At 39.2% G+C, this 24079-nt stretch overlaps 1 protein-coding gene across 5 annotated transcripts in view; it reads left to right on the top strand.

Moving 5' to 3' along the window:
* CARMIL1 (capping protein regulator and myosin 1 linker 1) overlaps positions 1-24079 on the top strand; it is a 307355-nt gene that overhangs the window by 171180 nt on the left and 112096 nt on the right. For all 5 annotated transcript variants that reach the window (XM_040249951.1, XM_040249952.1, XM_040249953.1 and 2 more), the window contains 3 exons: positions 4150-4238; positions 5603-5697; positions 16312-16398. In XM_040249951.1, the coding sequence (XP_040105885.1) occupies positions 4150-4238; positions 5603-5697; positions 16312-16398 (271 nt within the window). The remainder of the gene's footprint in view (positions 1-4149; positions 4239-5602; positions 5698-16311; positions 16399-24079) is intronic.

Genomic DNA, 24079 nt, shown 5'->3' on the forward strand with positions numbered 1-24079 from the left:
GTGGAAGGTTGAGATTTGCTGGTGGCCAGCCTGCTGAACTTGCCTGGGGTGTGAGTGGCTTAAGGCGTTATAGGTATAAACTTGGGTGGAACTCATTTGCGGATTATTAAGAGCCAACGTGGTTGACGGTAAGAATGTGGACTTAGAAACAGAAATCTGGGTTTCAGATTTGGACTCTTACTACAGGGCTGTGTGACCTTAGATACATTGCTTGATCTTCCAGGGCCTCTATTTCCTATATCCCTGTTACTGTGAGCTAATTGGAATTCATGTCTTACTCATCTCCATACAGTGCTTATCAAAGTAGGTGGCTCATAGTAGCTCCTCAGTAAAAGCTGGTTTAATCAATAGATGTCAAATGACTTTTATTGAATGAATGAATGGACACAGCAATGTAACTCATTTGCAGGTTATTGAGATGAGTAAATTATATATATATATATATAATATATAAAATTATAAAATTTATAAATATATATATAATTATTATATATATTATATATATATAGTGGCAATGCTCAGTTGTGTCCGATTCTGTGACTCCATGGACTATAGCCAGCCAGGCTTCTCTGTCCATGGGATTTTCCAGGCAAGAGTACTGGAGTGGGTTGCCATTTCCTCCTTCAGGGAAACTTCCTGGGATTGAACCCGTATTTCTTGCTTCTGCATTGGCAGGCAGATTCTTTACCCCTTTGCCACCTGGGAAGCCCAAATAATTTATATGGAAGTTCTAAAACAATGTCTGATGTACTACAGGCATTTCACAACTGTCAGCTGTTATTGTCATCCTCACAATCAGATTAGCAAAGAGGCTGAGAAGTGAACAAATGGGGGAGCATGAATTATGGAAACTGTATCAGCTAAACAGGGGGGTGTCTGAGATCAGTGATGATGGAAGTATGGATGCTGACCCCCAGGGAGTGAGTGAGCAGACAGCCGTGATGGGAGACCTGGGAACACAAGCCTCTCATTTGCTGTTTGCAGGGATGGGGACCGTTTGCAGGGCTGAGCCAACAGAGATTGCAGGTGTGCGAGGGGAGCCATTCGAGGAATGAGAAGTAGATTAGCCCAGGGATTGTGGGATCAGAGAGAACAATGCTTTGCTACCAAGTTAGTTTTCCTGGCTCATTCAGACATTCACCTAAGCCTGTGATTTTCAAAATGGGGCACAAGAGAGCTCTGAGGAAGTTGTGGACATCCCTTTTTTAGAAGTTATCTGAAATCACTAGTATCAGGCCACTGGAGCTGCCATTCTATCGTTACTCCTCCCAGGCAGCATCTCTTTTTTTAAATGCCTTAGGTGTTTAGGAAAGAAAACACACACTTAATTATTTCGGTCTTGGCCAGACAAAGCATGTAAATGCTTGTGTGCTTTTTTGGATGCCCTGGGATGGTGGGAAGTGGGAGACAGGATTTGAGGATTATTGCTTTCTCTGCTTTTCTAATAACAGATTTAAACACAAAAATGTGTATATTTTTAATGCTTAGTATTTAAAAATGAGAAATACTCTTTGGGATATCTTTCTGCAAATTTTCAAAGAGATTAGCAGTTTTTCCATGTTTGTTACCCAAAGTTAAAAAGAAATGATACTTTGCCTTTGATGGCTGTTGCAAAATGTAATCTTGAAACATTTTCTAATACTTGGTTTATTTGAGGCACAGGAAAGCATTCTACCTTCTTCAGCTTTTTTAAAACACAGAGTGTAAAAAGAAGGGACTTCTCAAGTTATATGAATTCTCTGGGTTATTAAAATTGCTTCTTGCACAACAGAAGTCTCCTGTGCTTACTGTCCCACAGGAAAAATGTGACATATATGGTTTATGCTGATCTTATGAAGTCTGTTAGCAGTCACTATTCCAAATTTAAGTAGAAGGATAGAGGGTTTTTTGTTTGTTTGTTTGTTTTTGAAGATATGCCAAATACGCCATTAGGGCCAAGGTTCTGGACTCATAAAATCGCAGTAGAATTGGGATTTTGCTCTGCTCTCTTTTTTATCATTTAGGCAAGTCAGTGAGCATCATTAGGTCTTTTAAAATCTTTTAAAAATTATGTGCTTGGGCCAGATATGGTATGTGGCTCCTTTCAGTTTCAAACTTCCATATTTGTTTTATTTTGAACGAGTTCATTTGTTATTTTATAGTGATTTCTCTAGTTTTCATGCTATACATTTGATTTTAAAATAAATATAAGCTCCTAGAGAGTTATCATATTAACTTGTTAAAAAAAAAAAAACTTTTCCTTAAATCTGTAAACAAAGTGCTGAACATGCAATAGACATTTGGGGAGACTACTACAATGGTATCATTTTCTTGATGTCCAAGTTTGTGTGTGTATCTCTTTAAAATATCCATCCATGTATATTCTTTGGTGTAGCAAATAACACTTTTCATGTAGTTGGCTTTAATAAAAGGTAGAAAATTAATGTAATCATGAACGACTCATCATACCTCTCCCCTACTGGCATGTTAAAGAAAAGTTGGACACACTTTTCCTACATTTTAATAAATTTTAATTACAGTAATAATTTCCAATGAGTAGATGAAAGCCTTGCTTCACAACTCAATTTTGGTAAATTACTTTTCTGGATGCTCTGAGGTAGCCCTGGAAAGGTGATGATACTATGGATTATTTCTGGAAATTAGAATAATCTTCACAAAAACATGTCTGAGTAATCACCTTTTATCATAACACAGAATAAGATCAGTTCCTCTAGTTGTATATTGTAAGGCGTAGAATGGTACTAATAAGGGGTCAGCATTTTGAAAATCCACCACCGTCAGCATACTGTAAATTGCAGGCATTGGGTCACTTGGAATTAATTTTCCTCTCCCCTCATCAATCTGTGGGTCACATTAGAAACTCAGGAATAGTATGAAGGCAACATTATAAACCCAGAGGAATCAAGCAGGACACGAGAATTATAAAAGCTTTAAATTCTGTGCCTCTTGGTGGTTTTCCAAGTCATTTTTCTAAAGGCTACTTGACTGGAGAATTTGTGCTACATTTTATACTTTTCCAATAATCGTTAATCCACTTGGATATTTATGATCTGATAAAGGACTATAATATTTTATGTACTATTTTAAGAAAAGAAACTGCTCTAATATATGGTTAACCACACAAAATGATTTCTCTCTCTCTTTTAATAACATAAAAGATTTAAAGAGACCTTAAGTTATGATGACATTTAAAAATCACTTTTCAATGTCTGAATAAGGTCAGGAGCTACCTTAAGTTAGTTTTGGAATAAGGCAGGATATAAATAAATATAAAGCTTTAATAGGTAAAAATTTAAAAGAAAAAGTTATGCACAGTTCTATCAGGGTACAACTCTTCATTTCTCATAGTTCCCTCAAGACTTTTTGGCTGCATATATTAGCCATTTCAATTGTTATAATCTTTATTAAACACTTTATTTTAATTATGCATATTCATTTAACATTATATCCTAAGCACTTAAAATATTTTGAAAGATGTGAGTTTATGACTACATAATTTTTTAAAACATGAGGTTTATTAACATGAGATGATTATTAGTCTTTCTTATTCCTTATTAGTTTAGAGATTACTAGTAGCAACATTGTATCACCTAACCTTTATCAAGTGGTTATTCAGCCTCTCTTTTAAAGTACATGATATTTAAATGTTATCTATAAAAAGAGGATAATAATAACTAGCAGCTTTTAATGAAATACACAGGAGGGCTTAGCTCAGGGCCTGGCACATGACAAGAACTCAGTAAGTAGAACTTCAGCATCAGCCTCATCACCATTGTCACTACCACTCAGGCTTTGGTTCTTTATTTTGGTATCACTTTCCTGGGGATTTCTTTTGGTTTTCCCAGGATTGCATGAAATCTACGTGCCTATAGCACTGCCAAAATGCCTGTTTTCCTGTCATAATTGTGTATTTCCGTCTTGTCTGATTGCCTTCTGGGTGGTATCACTCTTGAAGTCAGGGACTTTGTCCTTTGTGGTGTTGTGTGCCCCGAATCTTCATCAGCAGGATGTGTAGGAGTAGTTGTCACCTCATGGGTTGTTGATTGAATGAATGATTTATTTAAAGCTTTGTAGCTGCAAGGATTCATGATGGTGAAGTGAGGTCATATTCTGACTTACGACATGGTCAAAGAATATTTTCTGTTACAGTCCACTGATGTCTGTGAACAGATCTTGAGGGTGGTGAGCAGGTCCAATCGACTGGAAGAATTGGTGTTGGAAAATGCTGGACTTAGAACGTGAGTATTTTCCTGAATATATGAATGTGTAGCTTTAAAACATTTTGCCCTTTTTTCTAAAGTTAATACATGGTTTTGAGAAAAAAGTTAATGATATCACCTGTATAGAGTTTTCTCATCTTAAAAAAAAGTCCCTGTGATCCCCATCATTATTATAAAGGTCAAGGATTTTATCTTCTTTTGTGGTGTGTCACATGGTATCTTTGAGGGTATATAAGGATAATGCTTAAGAGCATGGACCCTTGGGTCAGATGCCTCATGTCTTTGGGGAAATTGGTTCAGTTCTCTGTACCTCAGTCTCTTCATTTTTAAGTTGGTGATAATAGTGCTTACTTTATAGAATTACAGTTGTAAGGATAAATGAATTAATACATGGAAAGTGTTTAGAAAAGTCAAAATCTTTCATATTAGAGATGCTATGTGTTAGCTTTTACTAGTACCATTAATCATAAATCATAGTCATAGTAATGGCACATTGCATAGGATGTTATTGTTTGGCTTTGATCTGTTTCAGCCATTTCTCTCCCTTTTCAAATTCACACTTAAATAATCTTCATCAAGTGTGGTTCAGTAACAATACCCAAGCCTTACTGGGGGCATGCGACTTCGAACCTGCTGGAATAAAGACATAAATGCTATTAAGTGAGGAGGCTTGGTAGTTTCATAGTCATAGCACTTAACACATTATTTTAAGTTAAACACACCTAAAATAGTGCTTTTGACTATGTGGTGATTGGATGGCATCACTGACTTGTTGGACATGAATTTGAGCAAACTCTGGGAGTTGGTGATGGACAGGGAAGCCTGACGTGCTGCAGTCCATGGAGTCGCAAAGAGTTGGACATGACTGAACAACTGAACTGAACTGAAAATATAGCGCTAGCAACTATAGCCTTCAAATTTAACAATTAGGGCAGTCACTTCTGCCTTCATGAGTATTGCATGAAATTAAAACTGATATAGGGAATAGCCTATTGTGATTTTCATGAAAAACAATTCAATTCAGGATTTGTTTAAGTCATAGAAGGTCCAAAAGTACTATTAACAGCATCCTTTAATGTGTCTTTAAAGAAAAATACACATTTTTCTTTGGAATGAGATTTGGACTGGTCAAGATGAACCATATTCTAGCTATGACTTTACGGATTCTCTGATGAGGAATATGTACTCGTGAACATAGATTGATTCTTAACAAATATGATATATAGATTAACATTGTAAAGATTGGTTCTTGACAAATATGATATATAGGTTAATACTGTAAAGGCTCCTCCTTTTTTTAAATTTCACTCTAGCTATTCTAGCATTAAATTTTCTAATTGAGTCGTTTTACACATTGTGTCTTAATTTTTGTTTACTTGCAGAGATTTTGCACAAAAACTGGCCAGTGCTCTAGCACATAATCCCACTTCAGGGCTGCACACGATTAACCTTGCTGGCAACCCACTGGAAGATCGAGGTACCGTAGCATTTACGTAACTGTTGATGCCAGAACTGTAAGAGGATTAGGGAGTTTTCATTTAGCCATGCCTGAAGAATAGTGTCAGTCTTAGCTGTAATTATATTATAAATGCTCTTGCTGGCTTAAATTTTTTCCACCCTCTGGTGAAAATACTCATGCTCCTGTATGATCTTACAGAAAAACCCAAATGAGCTTTTTGGCTGACCCAATATGATTGTATCAGCTGACAAACAGTTTCTGGAAGTGATCCAAGTGGAAAGGAGGATATTATTTTTAAACGATCATATTAACTTTTTCTTGCTGGGTAGCAAATTACCACAAACATGACAATTTAAGATTATATAGATTTATTATCACACAGTGTCTTTGGGTCAGTCTGGGTACAGGTTAACTGGGTTCTCTACTCAGTATCATGAGACTGAAGTCAAGTCAGCTGGGGTTTATGTGATCTGGGGTCTTCTCAGGCTAACTGATTGTTGGCAGAATTAAATTTCTGAGGCTGTAGGACTAGGTCATCATTTTATTGCTCCTTGCCAGGTCAAGGAGCACTTCCCATGCCTGAAGGCTGTGCTCATGTCCCCACCACGTGGTCCCCTCCTCTCCCAACTTTACCGTCTGCCTCTCATTCCAGGCCAGCAGAAGCACAACTCTCTGATGCTTCACTTTCTTGTAGACAGGTCACCTGTTTGAGTCAGACTCCTCCAAGACAGTCTCCCTCTTGATTAATCCAGAATGGACTGATTAGTAACCTAATCACGTTGTGATATCCCATCATATTCCTTTTTTTCCCAGTTACTTATTTTGTAATGGAGTATAATCCATTAATGATGTGATAATTTCAGGCGAACAGCAAAGGGACTTAGGCATACATATACATGTATCCATTCTTCCCCAAACGCCCATCCCATCCAGCCTGCCACATAACATTAAGCAGAATTCCCTGTGCTATATAGTCAGTCCTTGTTGCTTATCCATTTTATTATTTTATTTTTTAATTAAAAAAATAAATTAAAAAATTATTTTAATTGGAGACTAATTACTTAACAATATTATAGTGGTTTGTCATACATTATCCATTTTAAATACAGCAGTGTGTACATGTACATCCCAAACTCCCTAATTGTCCCTTCCTTCTATCCTTCCCCCAGCAACCATAAATTCTTTCTCTATGTCTGAGTCTCTTTTGGTTTTGTAAGTTCACTTGTATCATTTCTTTTTAAATTTGTGATAACCTATCATGTTCTTTGGTCCACCCCACATACTTAAAGAAATTACATAGGATGTGTTTACTAGGGACAGGAATCTTGAGGACCAGCTTACAATTCTGCCTATCACAGATGTCTTTTCATTTTTAACGAGATTTGAATGTGACAATAGAGAGGAGTTGAAGGACTAAGTTTCATGAGGTGGCAAAAGAAGGTTTCATTAGAAGATGTTTGCATGAGTAGAGTGAAGAGTCAGTAGCTTTAGAAAGCGAAGCCTGAGAGTTTGAATTCTCAGTAGGAGAACACTGATGGATGAGATTTAAGGAGGAGTAGCTTTATCTCTAGAGGGGATACTTTTTTTCATTGTATATTTATTACAGATGTTTTCCAGTGTTGTTGACTAAAGGCCTTTCATCTTGGGATGTTATATATTTGATGAGGGTTAATTATTAAACTGAGCTGAAGATCCTGGTATAGACACTCAGTTCTGTATTTTTGTTCCTGTTACTGACATTGTTCGTCATTGAAAAAGATACCCATGTGGCATCCAAGGAAACATTTGAAGAGGAACTTCCTAGCATCTGAAATAGTGAATCTAAAGGAAGGTTGAGACTAAATTGGAAAACTAGATCACATGAAAGACACTCTCATAAGTGTAAAAGGCAAAGCTGAACATAATGGAAACGTAACTCTGGAACAGGAGTTTCTCTGGGGTTTTAGTATTTTCTTTAGGAAAAACCAGTGTTCTCTCTACTAGTCAAATGCTACCAAGAGGTGACTAAAACCATGTAGATCACCTTTTGTAGACAGGAGGGCTGTTTTGCTTTTGTTTTTAAGATGGAAGGAACTCAAACGTGTTTGTCTCCTGACTGGACAGACTCGATGGTCATTAAGTGCTGGTCACTAGGAATGTGAAATCCAGAGTGTAGTAAGGGACACTCCTTGGTCATCAGGGAAGCGCAAACTCAAACCATACTGAGATACCACCTCACAACCAGTAGTTGAGCTATCATCAAAATAAGTGTTGGAAAGGATGTGGAAAATGGAACTTGTACATTACTGGCGCGAGTGTACAATGGGGCAGCCTCTTCGGGTGCTGGTTAGCCAGTTGCTTCAAAAGTCAAACACGAATTTACTCTATGACCCAGCAATTTTACTCTTAGGTGGTCCCCAAGAGAGATGAAATGAATGTCTGCTCAAACACTAGTGAATGAGTGTTGATAGAAGTTCATGGTTGCCCCAAAGTGGAAACCCAAATGCTTATCCCTGGTCGGGGGATAAACAGAATGTGGTGTATCTGTACCGTGGAACCCTGTTCCACAGCACAAGACAATGAGGTGATGGTCCTGCTGGGACATGGGTGAACCCCAAAAACTATATTTAGGGAAAGAAGCGAGACCCCAAAGATCTTTCATACTATTGGGGCTTGGAAGGCTGAAAGTGAAGTCACTCCGTCGTGTCTGACTCTTTGCAACCCCATGGATTGTAGCCTACCAGGTTTCTCCGTCCATGGGATTTTCCAGGCAAGAGTACTGGAGTGGGGGCCATTTCTTTCTCCAGGGGATCTTCCTGACCCAGGGATGGAACCCAGGTCTCCTGCTTTGTAGGCAGATGCTTTTAGGGGAAGAATGAGTCTGAGGCTCTTCTTTCCAGTGGTGTGCCTTGTATGCCCTGAGGCACAGCCCTCTGGGACAGCCTTATCTGTTGACTCCTCACCTTGGGTTTGAACTTCTGAGATAGCAGTTCTTCATTCTGTTGCTCTGGAATTAGATTTGGATGTCTCTGTACCAGCCTTACTTCTCATTCCTCCTCCTTATCCATCATTGGATAATCATCATAATCTCCTAAGACACAGGGCACCTAGCCCAAGACCTTATATGCAATCAATAAATATTGTCTTTAAATTGAATTTCATTTCATAATAGAATTCCTTTTTCTGTTGCTTTTAAATTGGAATTGAAAACCGTGGTGAAGTTTATCAAGATTCTTTTGTGCAGAGTCAGAACTGGTGTGGAGAGATGACGGGTCCCTGCCTTTTCCTCCACTTCCCTACCTGTGTGACCTGATCCTTGTACATCTTTCGCCTACCTGCATTCCCAGGTGTGAGGATCAAGAATCATTCCAAGGATGTTTTCCAGAGCTTCATGCATAGATGCTGACTCTCCAGGGAGTTTTCTGCTCACTTACACTCAAGCCTTGACACTCCTGAAAATATTTTCTCAAACTAAGGCTTTCTGTGTTTCTGCCCCTTCTAGATTCCTTTGTTGTTATGTTTGGCCGGAGCTCTTGGACAACTGCCAGCACCTGTATTCCCCACCTTTTTTTCATTCTTTGGACTGAGCCTCCTGAACACAAATTCTTTACAGGCTTTTTTTTTTTTTTTCTTCCATCCAGGCTAAATACCTAAAGGTGATTGGTAGCTTTTCTGCTCCTGGATGGGAAGTCCACAAGAAATCCAACTGAGCATAAAATATTTATAGAGACTTCAAAATAGGGGAAAATGGTCATGACTTTTGTTTCTGAGCTTTTCACTGAAAAACAATAAAAAAAGCATGGGAGGAGGAGTGTGCAGTTGAATTGTTTAGTCTGTAAAAGAGGCCAAGCCTGGGAAGATTATTTACAAGGAAACGCAAAGAAACACAAGGCAGTTTGGCAGCCCAGAATGCTGAGGAATTTAAGTACCAAGTAGAATTTGATTTTTGCACCTGAACCATCCTCTCAGGGCCTTATTTGGAAACTCTCAGAGCGGAAGCTTGGCTCCTTGCATTGTGATATGAATGTTGATGCAGCAAAGCCCTGATATTTACAGCTCTATTTACAGCTCAGCCTCCCCGTCAGGCTCGTGCTCAGAGGACAAGCAGCCTTCTATTGTTAAGGGGCTGCTGGTGGAGCAGAATGAAGTATGATTTAGTAGGAGGGGGGTCGTGCTTCCAATGCTGGATGCCCTGCTCTTCGTGCTCTGCAGGAGCCCCACAAGGCAGTGAATGGACCACACGCATTCATGAGCTCTTCTTATCCCAGTTGCAGGGCCAGCCAGTTCCCCAGCTTGCTCTTGACCTCCTAGTCCTGTGTGTTTTCAGACTGTAGGTCAAGACCTGGTAAGCATTTTAATAAAAAGAAGAAATAGAACACAATAGAAAATATCAGAGTGCATTGTTCAGGAAAACTGGGGTTTTAGTTTTTGCTTATATGTCTATGTGCTTATTTTGGTATGAGCTTCCTGCACCACAATGCCAAATCTCTTTCTGTATGCGGGTCATGGTAGAAAAGGCTTGAAACTCCCTGTGCTTACTGCACTTTATTAACTAGCTCTGTGTTGAGTTCTCTGGACTGACCTAGTATCTGAACCAGGGTGTTCTGGTCATCGCCTCCTGACTAATGCTTTGGATCTGATGACTTTTTGGATTGAAGTGGAGTGTTTTGAGAAACAGAGCTTTTCTCTCTCCACTCGTTTCAAACACTTTCCTTCCCTAAATGTCACAAGCTCTGTGTTCCAGTCTCCCTGGTTACCGTTCCCAGTTACCCTTGATTTTATGATCTTAGCCTCGTCAGGAATGTCTGTCCTGATTTCCTCCCCTCACTTTATTCTAAATTGGATTATTTTGTTTAAAGATGATTTAGAATCCTGTCTTGAAATGTTTTTCTTTTAGAAATGTTGACCTGATGCACCCAACTTGTTTTTTTGCTGACCATCTGGTGGTGGCTCTGATTTGATCTGAATAAGACAAGACAAATGGATTCTAGAAATGCTGCTTACATTTGAGGGCGGGGTAGATCCTTCATATCTCAGTGTATATCAGTGGGTTTTAGAGTCAGAATACGTGGGTTCAAATTTGAGCTTCTCCACTTTTCATCTGAGTTTCCTTGGACAAATTACCTAACTTCTCTATACCTCAGATTTCTCGAAAATAATAATAGCACCTCCCACACAAGGACATTTTAAAGATTAAATGAGAATATACATAAAAGCCATAGGAATAGCAATGCATTGTGTCACGTACTGTGCACTCAATACCTGTTAACTTTTACTCCCACATTTGACTCAAGAGTAGCCTTGTGAAGTTAAATAGTGCAAATGTTGCTCTCCTTTTATGGATCAGGAAGCTGTGTTTACATAACTTGGAAAAGCTTACAGAGTCATACCTGGTACTGATTGTTCAGACTATTATCTAGAATTTCCTGAGTGATCGATCAATCAGTCTCTTATACTGTCTTTCAGATTTTCTGATTTGGCTATCTCAATTTCCTATGGAAGAAGAAGGAAATCTTTGTGCATGAGATTTGGAAAACATTGGCTTATTCCACAGCACATCGATACATTTTCTTCAGCACTTTGATATTTAAAGATGCCAGGTTTCTGTGTGACAGCTACACAACAGAAAATACTTCCTTTAGAGTCATGATTTAGCCATATTTATTGGAAAAGACTCTGATGCTGGGAGAGATTGGGGGCAGGAGGAGAAGGGGATGACAGAGGATGAGACAGCTGGATGGCATCACTGACTCGATGGACATGAGTCTGAGTGAACTCCGGGAGATGGTGATAGACAGGGAGGCCTGGCGTGCTGCAATTCATGGGGTCACAAAGAGTCGGACACGATTGAACGACTGAACTGAATTGAACTGATATCTTTATGTTTACACAGTGTAAAACAATATTTTAGAAACTTTATAGATTTAGATTTTAGGGCATTCAAAAGTTAGGTATATTGACTGTTTTTCCCCTATGTTCCTAGTTCTTCAATCTCTTCCTCTCAACTTTATCTTTGAAATGGAAATATGTATCATATTTTATTTATCTTAAAAATATTTTATTATTTATTTTGTTTATTTTTGGCTGTGCCAGGTCTTCACTGCTGCACACAGGCTTTCTCTAGTTGTTGAGCAGGGGCTACCTTTGTTGCGGTGTGCAAGCTTTGGACTGTGGTGGCTTCTCTTGCAGGTTCTGGGTGTGTGGGCTCAGTTGTGGCACACGGGTTTAGTTCCTCCATGATATTTGGGATCTTCCTGGACCAGGAATGGAACTTGTGCCCCCTATATTGGCAGGCGGATTCTTAACCACTGAACCCCCAGGGAAGTGTCTTATATTTTATTTAGTTAGTTTTCTTAGTGTTTCTGAACTCTCCAGGGAAGCCATTGAAATTAGTAGAAATCTAAAGATTTTAACTTTCACCTGTCTTCTGATATCTACAGTGTTCAAATCTATATGCTTTCTAACAGCCAAGAGTCATTTGATTCCCTGATCACGTTGCTAGAACTCCAGGGGCAGAATTTTGTTAACTTACCAATATTATGCTTTCAGTCAACAAGGAGAAGGGGACAACAGAGGATGAGATGGTTGGGTGGCATCACTGACTCAATGGGCATGAGTTTGAATAAACTCCAGGAGTTGGTGATGGACAGGGAGGCCTGGTGTGCTGTAGTCCATGAGGTTGCAAAGAGTTGGACACAACTGAGCGATTGAACTGAATCAACAAGGACCAACCTTAAACCATTTTATTCCTTACCACGTGAATCACGCAAATTCTAGGATATCAAGGCTTTAGAGTTTTATATGTAATTGGGTGGCACTAGTGATAAAGAACCCACCTGTCAATGAAGGAGACCTAAGAGATGCAGGTTTGATCCCTAGGTCAGGAAGATAGATTCCCTGGAGAAGGGCATGGCAACCCATCCCAGTATTCTTGCCTGGAGAGTCCCCATGGACAGAGGAGCCTGGTGGGCTACAGTCTACAGGGTTGCAAAGAGTCGGACACGACTGAGCGACTCAGGATGCATGCATGCATGTTATTGTCGAGTTTTAAGTACATGCATGATTAATGGGGTAAAACAGCAATGTCAAATTTAATTTCCTGTCTTTGTGAGTTAATAACTTATGATTCCAAATTAAAATTCTAAACATTTTATAGTTACTTTTTATTAGTCATAAATATTTTGAAGCAGAGGGAGCTATAATGGTTTCCATTTTGAAAGGAGAAATAAAAATTAGACCTTTTTTCCTTCTAAATTTGACACAAACTAAAACAAAAATAAATTACAGGAAGGGTTATTCATCCAGTAAAGTCTCCAGATGAAAGCTTTTGGTGATAAATTTTGTTTTAATTCATAGCTCTGAAGGCTGTGTGGCTTTATTTGGGGGGCAGGATTGAATAGTTTTTGCCAGAAGTTAAAAAGTCTCTTCTGTCCTTTGTTTGTCGGGGAAATATTTTCTCGATGATCAGCTTCTTCCATGGAGCTGTTTAGTAACTAACTTCAGGAAATACAAGGCAGGTGAATTTTTTTGTTTTTCCTGAGATTTTGGCTGCCAACCACTCTCAATTTATTCTTGTTGCTAAGACTCCATTTCTGAAGCCTGCCAAAGTGGAGGACTTTTTATCAAAAATGAACTCAGTTCTTTTATTTTTGAAAAACTGAACAGTAACTGACCTCATTTATGCCTTTCATTCGATTAGCACTTAGCAAGGGTATTTCTTAAAAGAGGAAATAGAATGTATGTATGATTTGTGCATGCCTAGGAAGCTGAAACAAAACATTTTGTCGAGAAAGAAGCTAGTAAAACTTAGTCTAGAATTAGAGAAAAAAATACTTTAACCAGACAGTCTTGTGTTTGAGCCTTTAGTCCTCTTTTACCTTTAATCCTGCTTTTTTCATTTAAAATAAATGATCAAACATGACTTAGCTTCACCTTTTATTGCTTTCATTACTTAGGGTGAGATAGTTTTATTTCTAGAGAAAAGTTGTATTGTGTTATTTATTCCTTTTTGTCTCCCTTCTTTTTTAAAGGAAAGTTTCTGATTAAGGATTGAGTAGAATGGTGGGTGCCCTTGCGTTTGGTTGTAGGCATTTGCAGTTTTATGTGTTGAGTAGAGTTCCATGTACTATAAAGTAGGTTCTTATTAATTTTTTTTCATGGGTGATTTTTATAAATTGGAGTATAATTGCTCTGCAGTGTTGTGGTTGTCTCTGCCGTGTATCAGCGTGAATCAGTCAAAATTATATACATCTCTCCCTTTTAAATCTCCCTCCATCACCACTCCACCCGTCTAGATTGTCACAGAAGGCCAGGCTGGTCTCCCTGAGTTAAATAGCAGCTTCCTGCTAGTTATCCATTTGACACATGATGGTGTCCGTCCTTTATTTCTCTTATAGTTATCTGTTCTATACAGGGTTAGTCAAAAAGTTTGTTGAGGGTTTTCTGTAAGATGTTATGGAAAAACTCAAAGGGACTTTTTGGTCAACCCAATATATGGTAGTGTGTATGTGTCAAGCCCAATCTCTCAATTTATCTTCCCCTTCCCCCTTGCTAAATATACAGAAATTTTAAATTTTAATGAAGTCCAACTAATCGATGATACCTTTCATGGACTGTGCCTTTCGTATCTAACAAGTCATTGCCACCCAGTCATCTAGATTTCCTCCTCTGTTAACTTCTGTACCTAAGTTTTCTGAAGCACCCTGTACTCAGTGAAGTATAATGTCCATGCATAAAGGTCTGTAAGTTCCAAGTTTAGATCTTCGTGAATTTTTCCAAAGGGAATGCTGTCATGCAGCCACTATGAAGGTCAAGAAATAGGACGTTATGAAAATGCACGAACTTGTCTGTGTATTCTGCCTTCTGTTATGATTAGCTTTATTTATTCTGGAGCTTCACCACTATAGAATTATACAATGCATACTCTTATATTTGGCTTCTTTTGCTTTTCGTTGTGGAGAGGTTTTTTAATAATAGATTTATTATTTTCTTAGATAGGGGATGTTATTTCTTAAGTAAGTTTTGCTAAGCTGTATTTTTCATAAGGATTTCTTCTACAGTGATACATTTTTTGATCTGTAGATTTTTTTTCTTACACCCTTCTGTTCCATTTGTCGTGTCTGTAGGATCTCTTCTGGTGTTCTGTTTTCATTTCTGATTTTAATACTTTGATCCTTCTCTTTCTCTCTCTCTTGAAGTCTTGCTGCTGCTGCTAAGTCTTGCTGGGATTTATTAATTTTACTTTTTAAGAACATATTTTGTTAAATTTATTTTATGACTGCTTTCTATTTAATTGAGGTCTTCCCTTTGTTATTTCTTTCCTTCTGTTTATGGGGATGAAATGGGGATTCATTTATTGTTGCTTTTTAGACATTGTGAGGTGGATACTTAAATTATTAGTTTACAGCTCTTCTTTATTCACTTGTATATTTAGGACTATAGACTTCACTCTAAGCATGGCTTGAATTGTATACCCAAATTTTGATGTCTTAATTTAAAATATTTGAATCAATTCATTTTACAAGAATGTATTGACCTCTCCCCTCTTTGCAGTTAACACTATGGTTTAGCACATTCAAATCTCTAGACATACTTTTAATTAAAAAGCCTTTTTAACAGTCCTTAATCCAGTGATTGTCAGACTTGTTTGGAAAATGCTGTGGGAGACAGGCAGGGTCTCCCAGTACCTACCATCCTTGGGCAAACACCCATCTAGAGGCTTAATCAAGCTGAATGACGTATAGCTTATTTCTAGAGTAGTACTTATGACTTGATTTAATTTGGGGTTTTGTGATAGGCAGCAGCTAGTACAATAGTTCCTTACCGTGGGTAAGGAGAGAACTGGGGTCTGAGAACCAGTCTATGGGACCTTACAGTTAATACAGTTTTAGGATGTTTCTCAAAACATGCCCCTGGGGAGGTCATAACTCAGGTGAAGCAGGGGGTTGGTTGAAGGCCCTGTAGGACATACATTGATTGTTTATCTGTTACTTACTTCCTCCCAGAAGAGTCTACACTCACTGTAATCTTTAGGTGAGTGAGGGAGTTTTCACAATCTCACACTCTGATCATTAAATTTAGAGACCACTTGGTTTTTAATACTGTAAATTCCTTGGGAGTTATTTTATGTTTCCAAACCTACCGTCAAGAAAGTAGGTTAACACATGCTCTGATGCTTTGTCTAAGGTTGTTAGCTGTAAGCCAATTCAATACTGAACTTCATCTGCTTAAAGTAAAGCTGTTATCTGAATAATGTCACATTGTTTTTCTTGACAATAATTAAATAGTATGCATCTGCTCACCCAGAAGAGTGATCAGCTCATTAAGACAGAGGTTAAAAAGAAAAGGAGGGGAAATTACATCACTCTTTCCAAGACTATTTGCATTTGAAATAGCACTCTGAAGAGAGGATAACACTTTGTCCAGAGAAAAGCATCTCTAATGGTAAAGTTTTGATAATTATTATGCCTCTCTCTTACCCTAGCTAGGAGAGAAAGTAAAGGAGGCGTGATAGTAGATGACTAGAAAACAACTAAGCTTAGGAAAAACAGGCACTTAAATTGGAATCAAACTTAATTTTCAGGCATTGTAAAACAGATGCAATCCTGACAACTTAAAAATTCTAACAATCCCTTTCTTTCCTTTCTTTCTCAGGTGTGTCCTCTTTAAGCATTCAATTTGCCAAACTCCCAAAGGGATTAAAGCATTTAAATTTGTCTAAAACCTCATTGTCACCTAAAGGTACAGTATATCTTACTTACTTAAGTTTATTTACTTAACTTTGTATCGATAATGTATTTACTGCCCTATGCTTCCTTATACATGGCTAGAATTATTACTCAGTTATGTATCTGCCTTTAATAATGTAGTTGATCCTCGAACAATGTGGTTTGAACTGCTGGGTCCACTTACATGTGGTTAGTTTTCAATAGTACGTCCTACAGTACTGCCTGGTGCACAGTTAGTTCAACCTGTAGAAGCGGAGGAACTGTGGCTACAGAGAGCTGGCAATTAGTTATGCGCAGTTCAATCCTTGTGTTGTTCAAGGGTCAGCTGTATGTGTATTGTAATACTCTGGCAGTTTTAAAGTAAAGAAATTATCTGATTGAAATTCTGGTGTTCTAAAGTGAAACGCTTTCATAGCGGAAAATACTCTGAATGTCCACATGCAGTCTTCAGCTTTTTAAACTGAGTCACGGTCCTGCCTCCTGCTCCTAAAGGCAGCTGGTTGTGTTGTGTTGTTTTGTTTTTGACTTAGCAATTTTTTTTTTTAAACAAAGTATAGTTGACTTACAACACTCTGTTAGTTCCAAGAGCATAAGATAGTGGTTTGATATTTCTGTATATTCTGTTCAGTTCAGTTGCTCAGTTGTGTCCGACTTTTTGCAGCCCCATGGACTGCAGCACACCAGGCTTCCCTGTCCATCACCAACTCCCAGAGCTTGCTCAAACTCATGTCCATCGAGTCGGTGATACCCTCCAACTATCTCATCCTCTGTCGTCCCCTTCTCTTCCCTCCTTCAATCTTTCCCAGCATCAGGTCTTTTCCAGTGAGTCAGTTCTTTGCATCAGGTGGCCAAAGTATTGGAGCTTCAGCATCAGTCCTTCCAATGAGTGAGTATTCACGACTGATTTGCTTCAGGATGGACTGGTTTGATCTCCTTGCAGTCCAAGGGACTCTCAAGAGTCTTCTCCAACACCACAGTTCAAAAGCATCAATTCTTCGGTGCTAATGACTACTGGAAAAACCATAGCTTTGACTAGGTGGACCTTTGTTGGCAAAGTAATGTCTCTGCTTTTTAATATGCTGTCTACATTGGTCATAGCTTTTCTTCCAAGGAGCAAGTGTCTTTTAATTTCAGTGGCTGCAGTCACCATCTGCAGTGATTTTGGAGCCCAAGAAAATAAAGTCTGTCACTGTTTCCATTGTTTCCCCATCTATTTGCCATGAAGTGATGGGACCGGATGCCATGATAATCGTTTTTTGAATGTTGAGTTTTAAGCCAGCTGTTTCAGTCTCCTCTTTCACTTTCATCAAGAGGCTTTTTAGTTCCTCTTCACTTTCTGCCATAAGGGTGGTATCATCTGCATATCTGAGGTTATTGATATTTCTCCCGGCAATCTTGATTCCAGCTTGTGCTTCATCCAGCCTGGCCTTTCGCATGATGTACTTTGCATATAAATTAAATAAGCAGGGTGACAATATACAGCCTTGATATACTCCTTTCTTGATTTGGAACCAGTCTGTTGTTCCTTATCTGGTTCTAACTGTTGCTTGTTGACCTGCATACAGATTCTCAGGAGGCAGGTAAGGTGGTCTGGTGTTCCCATCTCTTGAAGAATTTTCCACAGTTTGTTGTGATCTACACAAAGGCTTTGGCATAATCAATAAAGCAGAATTTTTTTTTCTGGAATTCTCTTGCTTTTTCTATGATCCAGCGGATGTTGGCAGTTTGATCTCTGGTTCCTCTGCCTTTGCTAAATCCAGCTTGAACATCTGGAAGCACATGGTTCATGTTCTGTTGAAGTCTGGCTTGGAGAATTTTGAGCATTACTTTGCTAGTGTGTGAGATGAGTGCAATTGTGCGGTAGTTTCAGCATTCTTTGGCATTGCCTTTCTTTGGGATTGGAATGAAAACTGACCTTTTCCAGTCCTGTGGCCACTGCTGAGTTTTCCAAATTTGCTGGCATACTGAGTGCAGCAATTTCATAGCATCATCTTTTAGGATTTGAAATAGCTCAACTGGAATTCCATCACTTCCACTAGCTTTTTTCATAGGGATGCTTCCTAAGGCCCACTTGACGGCACACCAGACCTTTCCAGGATGTCTGGCTCTGGGTGAGTGGTCATACCATCATTATTATCTGGGTCATGAAGATCTTTTTTGTATAGTTCTTCTGTGTATTCTTGCCACCTCTTCTTAACATCCTCTGCTTCTGTTAGGTCCATACTGTTTCTCTCCTTTATTGTGCCCATCTTTGCATGAAATATTTCCTTGGTATCTCTAATTTTCTTAAGGAGATCGCTAGTCTTTCCCCTTCTATTCTTTTCCTCTATTTCTTTGCATTGATTCTGTATCTTACCAAATGATTACTACTGGTTGTGTTTTTCTTGGTTCATCCTTGGAAAGACTTCTTTGCTATCACACTCCCCCCACCCCCACGTACACATAAACCTGTCAGATGGACTGTCTGTGTACAGAAAATGGTTGGGCCTAACTGCAGTTACAGTCATCACTCTTGCTGTACCCAATCTATTTCCTGTCTTTGAAGTTGCCTTTCTTTCCCCAGGTTCTTTCCTGACTCCACTCACCATCCTCCCTTATTTTTCTAATCTGTTCTTATTTTGCTATGTCGTCACCTTTATAACACTGCTACTGCTGCTAAGTCACTTCAGTCGTGTCCGACTCTGTGCGAACCCATAGACGGCAGCCCACCAGGCTCCCCCGTCCCTGGGATTTTCCAGGCAAGAACACTGGAGTGGGTTGCCATTTCCTTCTCCAATGCATGAAAGTGAAAAGTGAAAGTGAAGTCGCTCAGTTGTGTCTGACCCTCAGTGACCCCATGGACTGCAGCCTTCCAGGCTACTCCATCCGTGGGATTTTCCAGGCAAGAGTACTGGAGTGGGGTGCCATTGCCTTCTCCATTTATAACACTACTAATAATAATTGAAATCTTTCTGCTTACATCACACCTTTGTACATGCTTGAAAAGTTTTTCTTTCATCTTGTATAGGGAAAATCTCCATTCTTCCTTCTGTGTTTCTCTGTATGTCTCCTTTACTACTCACACAAAACATGTCACTTCTGATATTTCTGGTCATCAGATATGTGGACGTTTCTCCCCCACACCAGGCAGTTCTCTGCAACACCAGCCGGGTATCCTATAATTCAGCTCATTATCTATGTGGAGATAATAGTCCCACAAGACTGTTATGCCCCTGACACCCTCCTCTCCCGCCATGCCCTTTACATGCCTAGTGACAAGCCCAGGTTATCAGAGGTTCTGAAGTCTCTCTCCTTGAATTGGATCAGTTTGCTAGAGTGGTTCACAGAACTCAGGGAAACGCTTATTACACTTACTAGTTTATTAAGGGTAAAGGATCCAGATGATGAACAGCCAGAAGAAGAGATCCACAGGGTGAGGACTGGGAGGGTGCCAAGCGCAGGAGCTTCTGTTCCTGTGGATTTGGGGCATGTCACCCTCCATGTGTGGATGTGTTCATCAACCTGGACGCTCTCAGAAGCTCTCCAGAACCCATGGTATGTTCATGGAGGCCTTATCACATAGGCATACTCAATTATTAACTGCATTTCCAGACTCTCTCCCCTTTGTGCAGAAGTGTTGGTGGGTGGGAGTGGGGATGGAATTCCAAGCTTCTCACTGTGGCTTGGTCTTTCTGATGACCAGTCCCCATCCAGGAGCCCACGCAGAGTTGCTGCATTAGAACAAAAGGTGCCTCTACTGCTCTATCACTTAAGAATTTATAGGAGTTTTGGGAACCCTGAGTCAGGGTCAAAGACAAATATCAGAACAAGGGATGTTTCTAGTGTTCTTATCGCCCAGGAAATTACAAGGGTTTGAGGAGCTCTGTGCCAGGAACCGGCAAGGGGGGCACAGACCAATACCTATTTTCTCTTATGTCACACATCTCCAAATATGTTTAGAGAGCTTCACTATATTTTATAAAGCCCTCATCTGTGATCATCTCTTCTGACATGTCTTCCCTATTCCTGAGGCTTCAACAGAATCACTTACTCTTTCCTTTTTACTTCTAGATCATATCTAACATCATTGTATGAATTTCGAGTTTCCCCCAAGAGAAGGGGGCTCTCTTTGCCACATGTGTGTGTTTCTTGTCTCCATCTCTCCAACACCTGACATAGTGGAGCTACTCACCCAATATGGGTGTTAAAGGAAAGTTCCTTGAGTAATTTGCCACTCTTTAACATATGACTGTCTTTTGAGGACAGTATGTGTAGTGATTGCCAGTTCTCCAGCAGATTGTCTAGGCTTGAGTCCTAACATTCTTACTTAACTACAAATACATTAATGCATCTCAGTCCCTTGGTTCCTTAGCAACCTCGTTTATACTATGGAAATTTGAGTCTCTGCTTCGTCAGAGGTGGTGGGATTAAATGGGTTAATATGCATTGTGTGATGTTTGGCACAGAGTGCCATGTTGTCCCTGCCACCGTGATCTTCCTCCTTCCCTCCCTTCTCTTTCCTTCCTCCCTTCCATCATATACTGTTTTTCCATCATGTATTTTTATATGTTCCTATTTTGCCCAGGACAACCTTGGTGTCCCCACCCACAAATCTGGTGAATTAGTGCTCCTCCTGGAAGATTCAGCTTCTATCTCCTTTTCTCTTTGAAGTCCTTCTCACACAACCTCCTCTCACCACCCCCTGCAGAACTAGATGCCCCTTTCTCTGCATTCCATAGCACTTTGCAAATCCCTCAACTTGAGCGCATTTCTCACTGTGGTTTGGTTGTGTCCTAGCCTGGAAGGTTCTGGCAGGCAAGGGTGTTGTGTCCTTCATTGCCATGTCCCTGGCATCTGGCACTGCATGTTCTCACTGTGTCATGGGTGAGTGGGTAAAGCAAAGTGGTCCTGGAATGGTTTTCTGTCCATCCATTCCTACTTTATTCCGACTGTGCAGTCACAGTGAGTGATTTGAAATTGGGGTTAGTTCCATTCATGCCATGATTGTATCCACATGTTTAAGATGAAGGGACAAAAGTAACTTTCCAAAGGGAAACAATTCACCAGAAGCCAGTGTTTTCTGTCCTGATGCCTAGAGCCATCTACAGATCTGAAAGCTAAGGTGTAGTCCCTTTCTATTAGCAGTGTTCTACATCAGCAAATCAGCTTTATAAAAACCCTTTTCCTGATGATTATCAGTGCATTACATATTATGTTAAAGACTTCGAAGATTCTGAAAAGTATAACTAAGAAAGCTAAAACTACTTGCAATACTAGTACCAAGTCAATACAAGATTGTCACTGTTGACACTTTAGTACTTGTTCTTCTGCACTGTTCTGTGTCTGTAAGCAGTTTTTTTTAATATAAATATCTACAAACACACACACATGTATATATGTGATTATACTATTTTATAATATGTGATTACTATTTCGTAAACTTCTTCCCCTATCCCCCATAGTAAATTGCGATCATTTGTGTCAGTAAACACTCGGTCACTTTCAATGCTATGTGATAGCCCAGTGTATGCAAAATGTCCCCTCACTTATGTACATAATCTAATATTGTATATTTAGTGAAAGTGAAGTCGCTCAGTCGTGTCCGACTCTTTGCAACCCCATGGACCGTAGCCTACCAGGCTCCTCTGTCCATGGGATTCTCCAGGCAATAGTACTGGAGTGGATTGCCATTTTCTACTCCAGGGGATCTTCTCGAACCAGGGATTGAACCCCGGTCTCCCGCATTGTAGACAGACACTTTACCGTCTGAGCCAGGATTTAGACCATTTTAAATTCTTCAATAGTACAAAACACCCTAATATGATATCTATATCGAATCACCAGTCATGAGTTAATTTCTTCTTTAGGATAAAATTCTTGTAAGTAGAATTGTGACGTCAGAGTTGTATAATTTTTAAAAAGCTGTTTCTGATATGTATTGTCAAGTTTGTCCTCCAAATATTTTGTACAATCCTCTTTATACTCTCACCATCAGTGGATATTATTCTTTCTTTTTTATTGTTTATCAAGCATATTGAACAAAAGTGTTCTGATATTTTAATTTTAGTTTCTTCAGTTATTGCCTAGTTGGCTTTTTCCCCGTGTTCCTTAGTCACTTATATTTCTTTTGGAGGAAGTTGCTAGGTCCCCTCCTTTGTTACTCTTGTATTCAAAGTGTAAATTTTTTTCTTTTAAAATCATGTATCATGTGGTTCATAAGTCTAACTCTTTTTTAAGGTAGAGGTGTTTTTTTTTTTAAACTTGATATTTAATATATTTGTTCATTATTATTAATATAAAACAGATAGAGGGATGTAACAATCTTTGATCCTTTTGAGGGCAAGCTTGGGTCCTGAGGTACGTGAGTGATGCCCTGTCCCTCCCAGTGATGGGAGTGGGCAGGTTCTTCAGCTTCCTCTGAATCAATTCAGCCCCATGTGCCATCCACCCTTTACAAATGAAGATCCACACCTTTGTCTCTTTTCTGCAATAAAATATGTTTGAGAATTAATATTGTTTTATAACATGTGACCCAAAGAATTTTAAGTCATCCTTCCTAGGATGTATATCTTGAAATGTTGCCTTTTAAAAAATTGATTTCGTAAAGGTTTTTCTAGCAGACTGTCACAAAGGATCTGAAAGGTCTGTGGATTTAAAATAACTCAGATTAAATTGTACTTTTAAACTTTTGCTGAATTTGACTAACATATTTTATTTCTGTGAAAACATTTATATTCATGGCTCCATAATTCAAGGCAGATTTTTTTTTTTTTAATCTCCCCATGACATCCACACTGTGTCCAAATATCCTTTTTCTTCCTCAGATGTGAGCTAAGTGATAGTTTTCTGGATTTCTAGTAAATGTCCTGCTGGTTGCCAGATTATGTCAGTGCAGGGCCATCTGGTACCACCTTTTTCCAGCTGTAAACACTCCAATAATAAATATGAAGAATGGTCAAAATCACTAGATAGCCAGAATTGAGAATAGCATGAAAATCTGTGTGTAGTTTGGGTTGGAAGAGCTCTGATTCTTTCCATCCTATATTTTTGTAATTTCCTGCCATTACTGTGCTTATTAACCCAGGCCTCACATGGAATGGACTCAAGAGGTAGGGGAGGAAATCCTTCATTCTGTCTCAGTAGCTTGAAGCTGATAACACAATTCTTTCCCAATTCTAATCAGACATTGGCCAACTGCCAAGCACCCATATCTGTCAAGGAGTGTTTTGCTGTCAAGACTAATTTCAGAATTTATTTATTGAGTTTTGTTATACCTCACTAAGGACATAATTTTAAAAGTGATTTTCTTGATGAAAGTCTGATGTTTTCCAAATATTTTGGACTCAATTATGCCATTACAAAATACATTGATACTACCAGTAGCAGACAAATTTAAGGAAGTTGGTCATTTGAACAATCATAGAAGTTACCTCCAGAAATCAACATTTTCCAGAGGCTATCATGATTTCCTTTTGTCTAACATTATCAAATCTCTACCTCCTTCACTGCCAAGCTCTTAGCTCTTACTTCTTCGATAGTATTCAGTTCAGTTCAGTCGCTCAGTCATGTCTGACTCTTTGCAACCACGTGGACTGCAGCACACCAGGCCTCCCTATCCATTACCAACTCCCAGAGTTTGCTCAAACTCATGTCCATCGAGTTGGTGATGTCCTCCAACCCTCTCACCCTCTGTCGTCTCCTCCTCCTGCCTTCAA

This window comes from Oryx dammah, unplaced genomic scaffold (genome assembly GCF_014754425.2).
Source record: "Oryx dammah isolate SB20612 unplaced genomic scaffold, SCBI_Odam_1.1 HiC_scaffold_11, whole genome shotgun sequence".
Classification (NCBI taxonomy): domain Eukaryota; kingdom Metazoa; phylum Chordata; class Mammalia; order Artiodactyla; family Bovidae; genus Oryx; species Oryx dammah.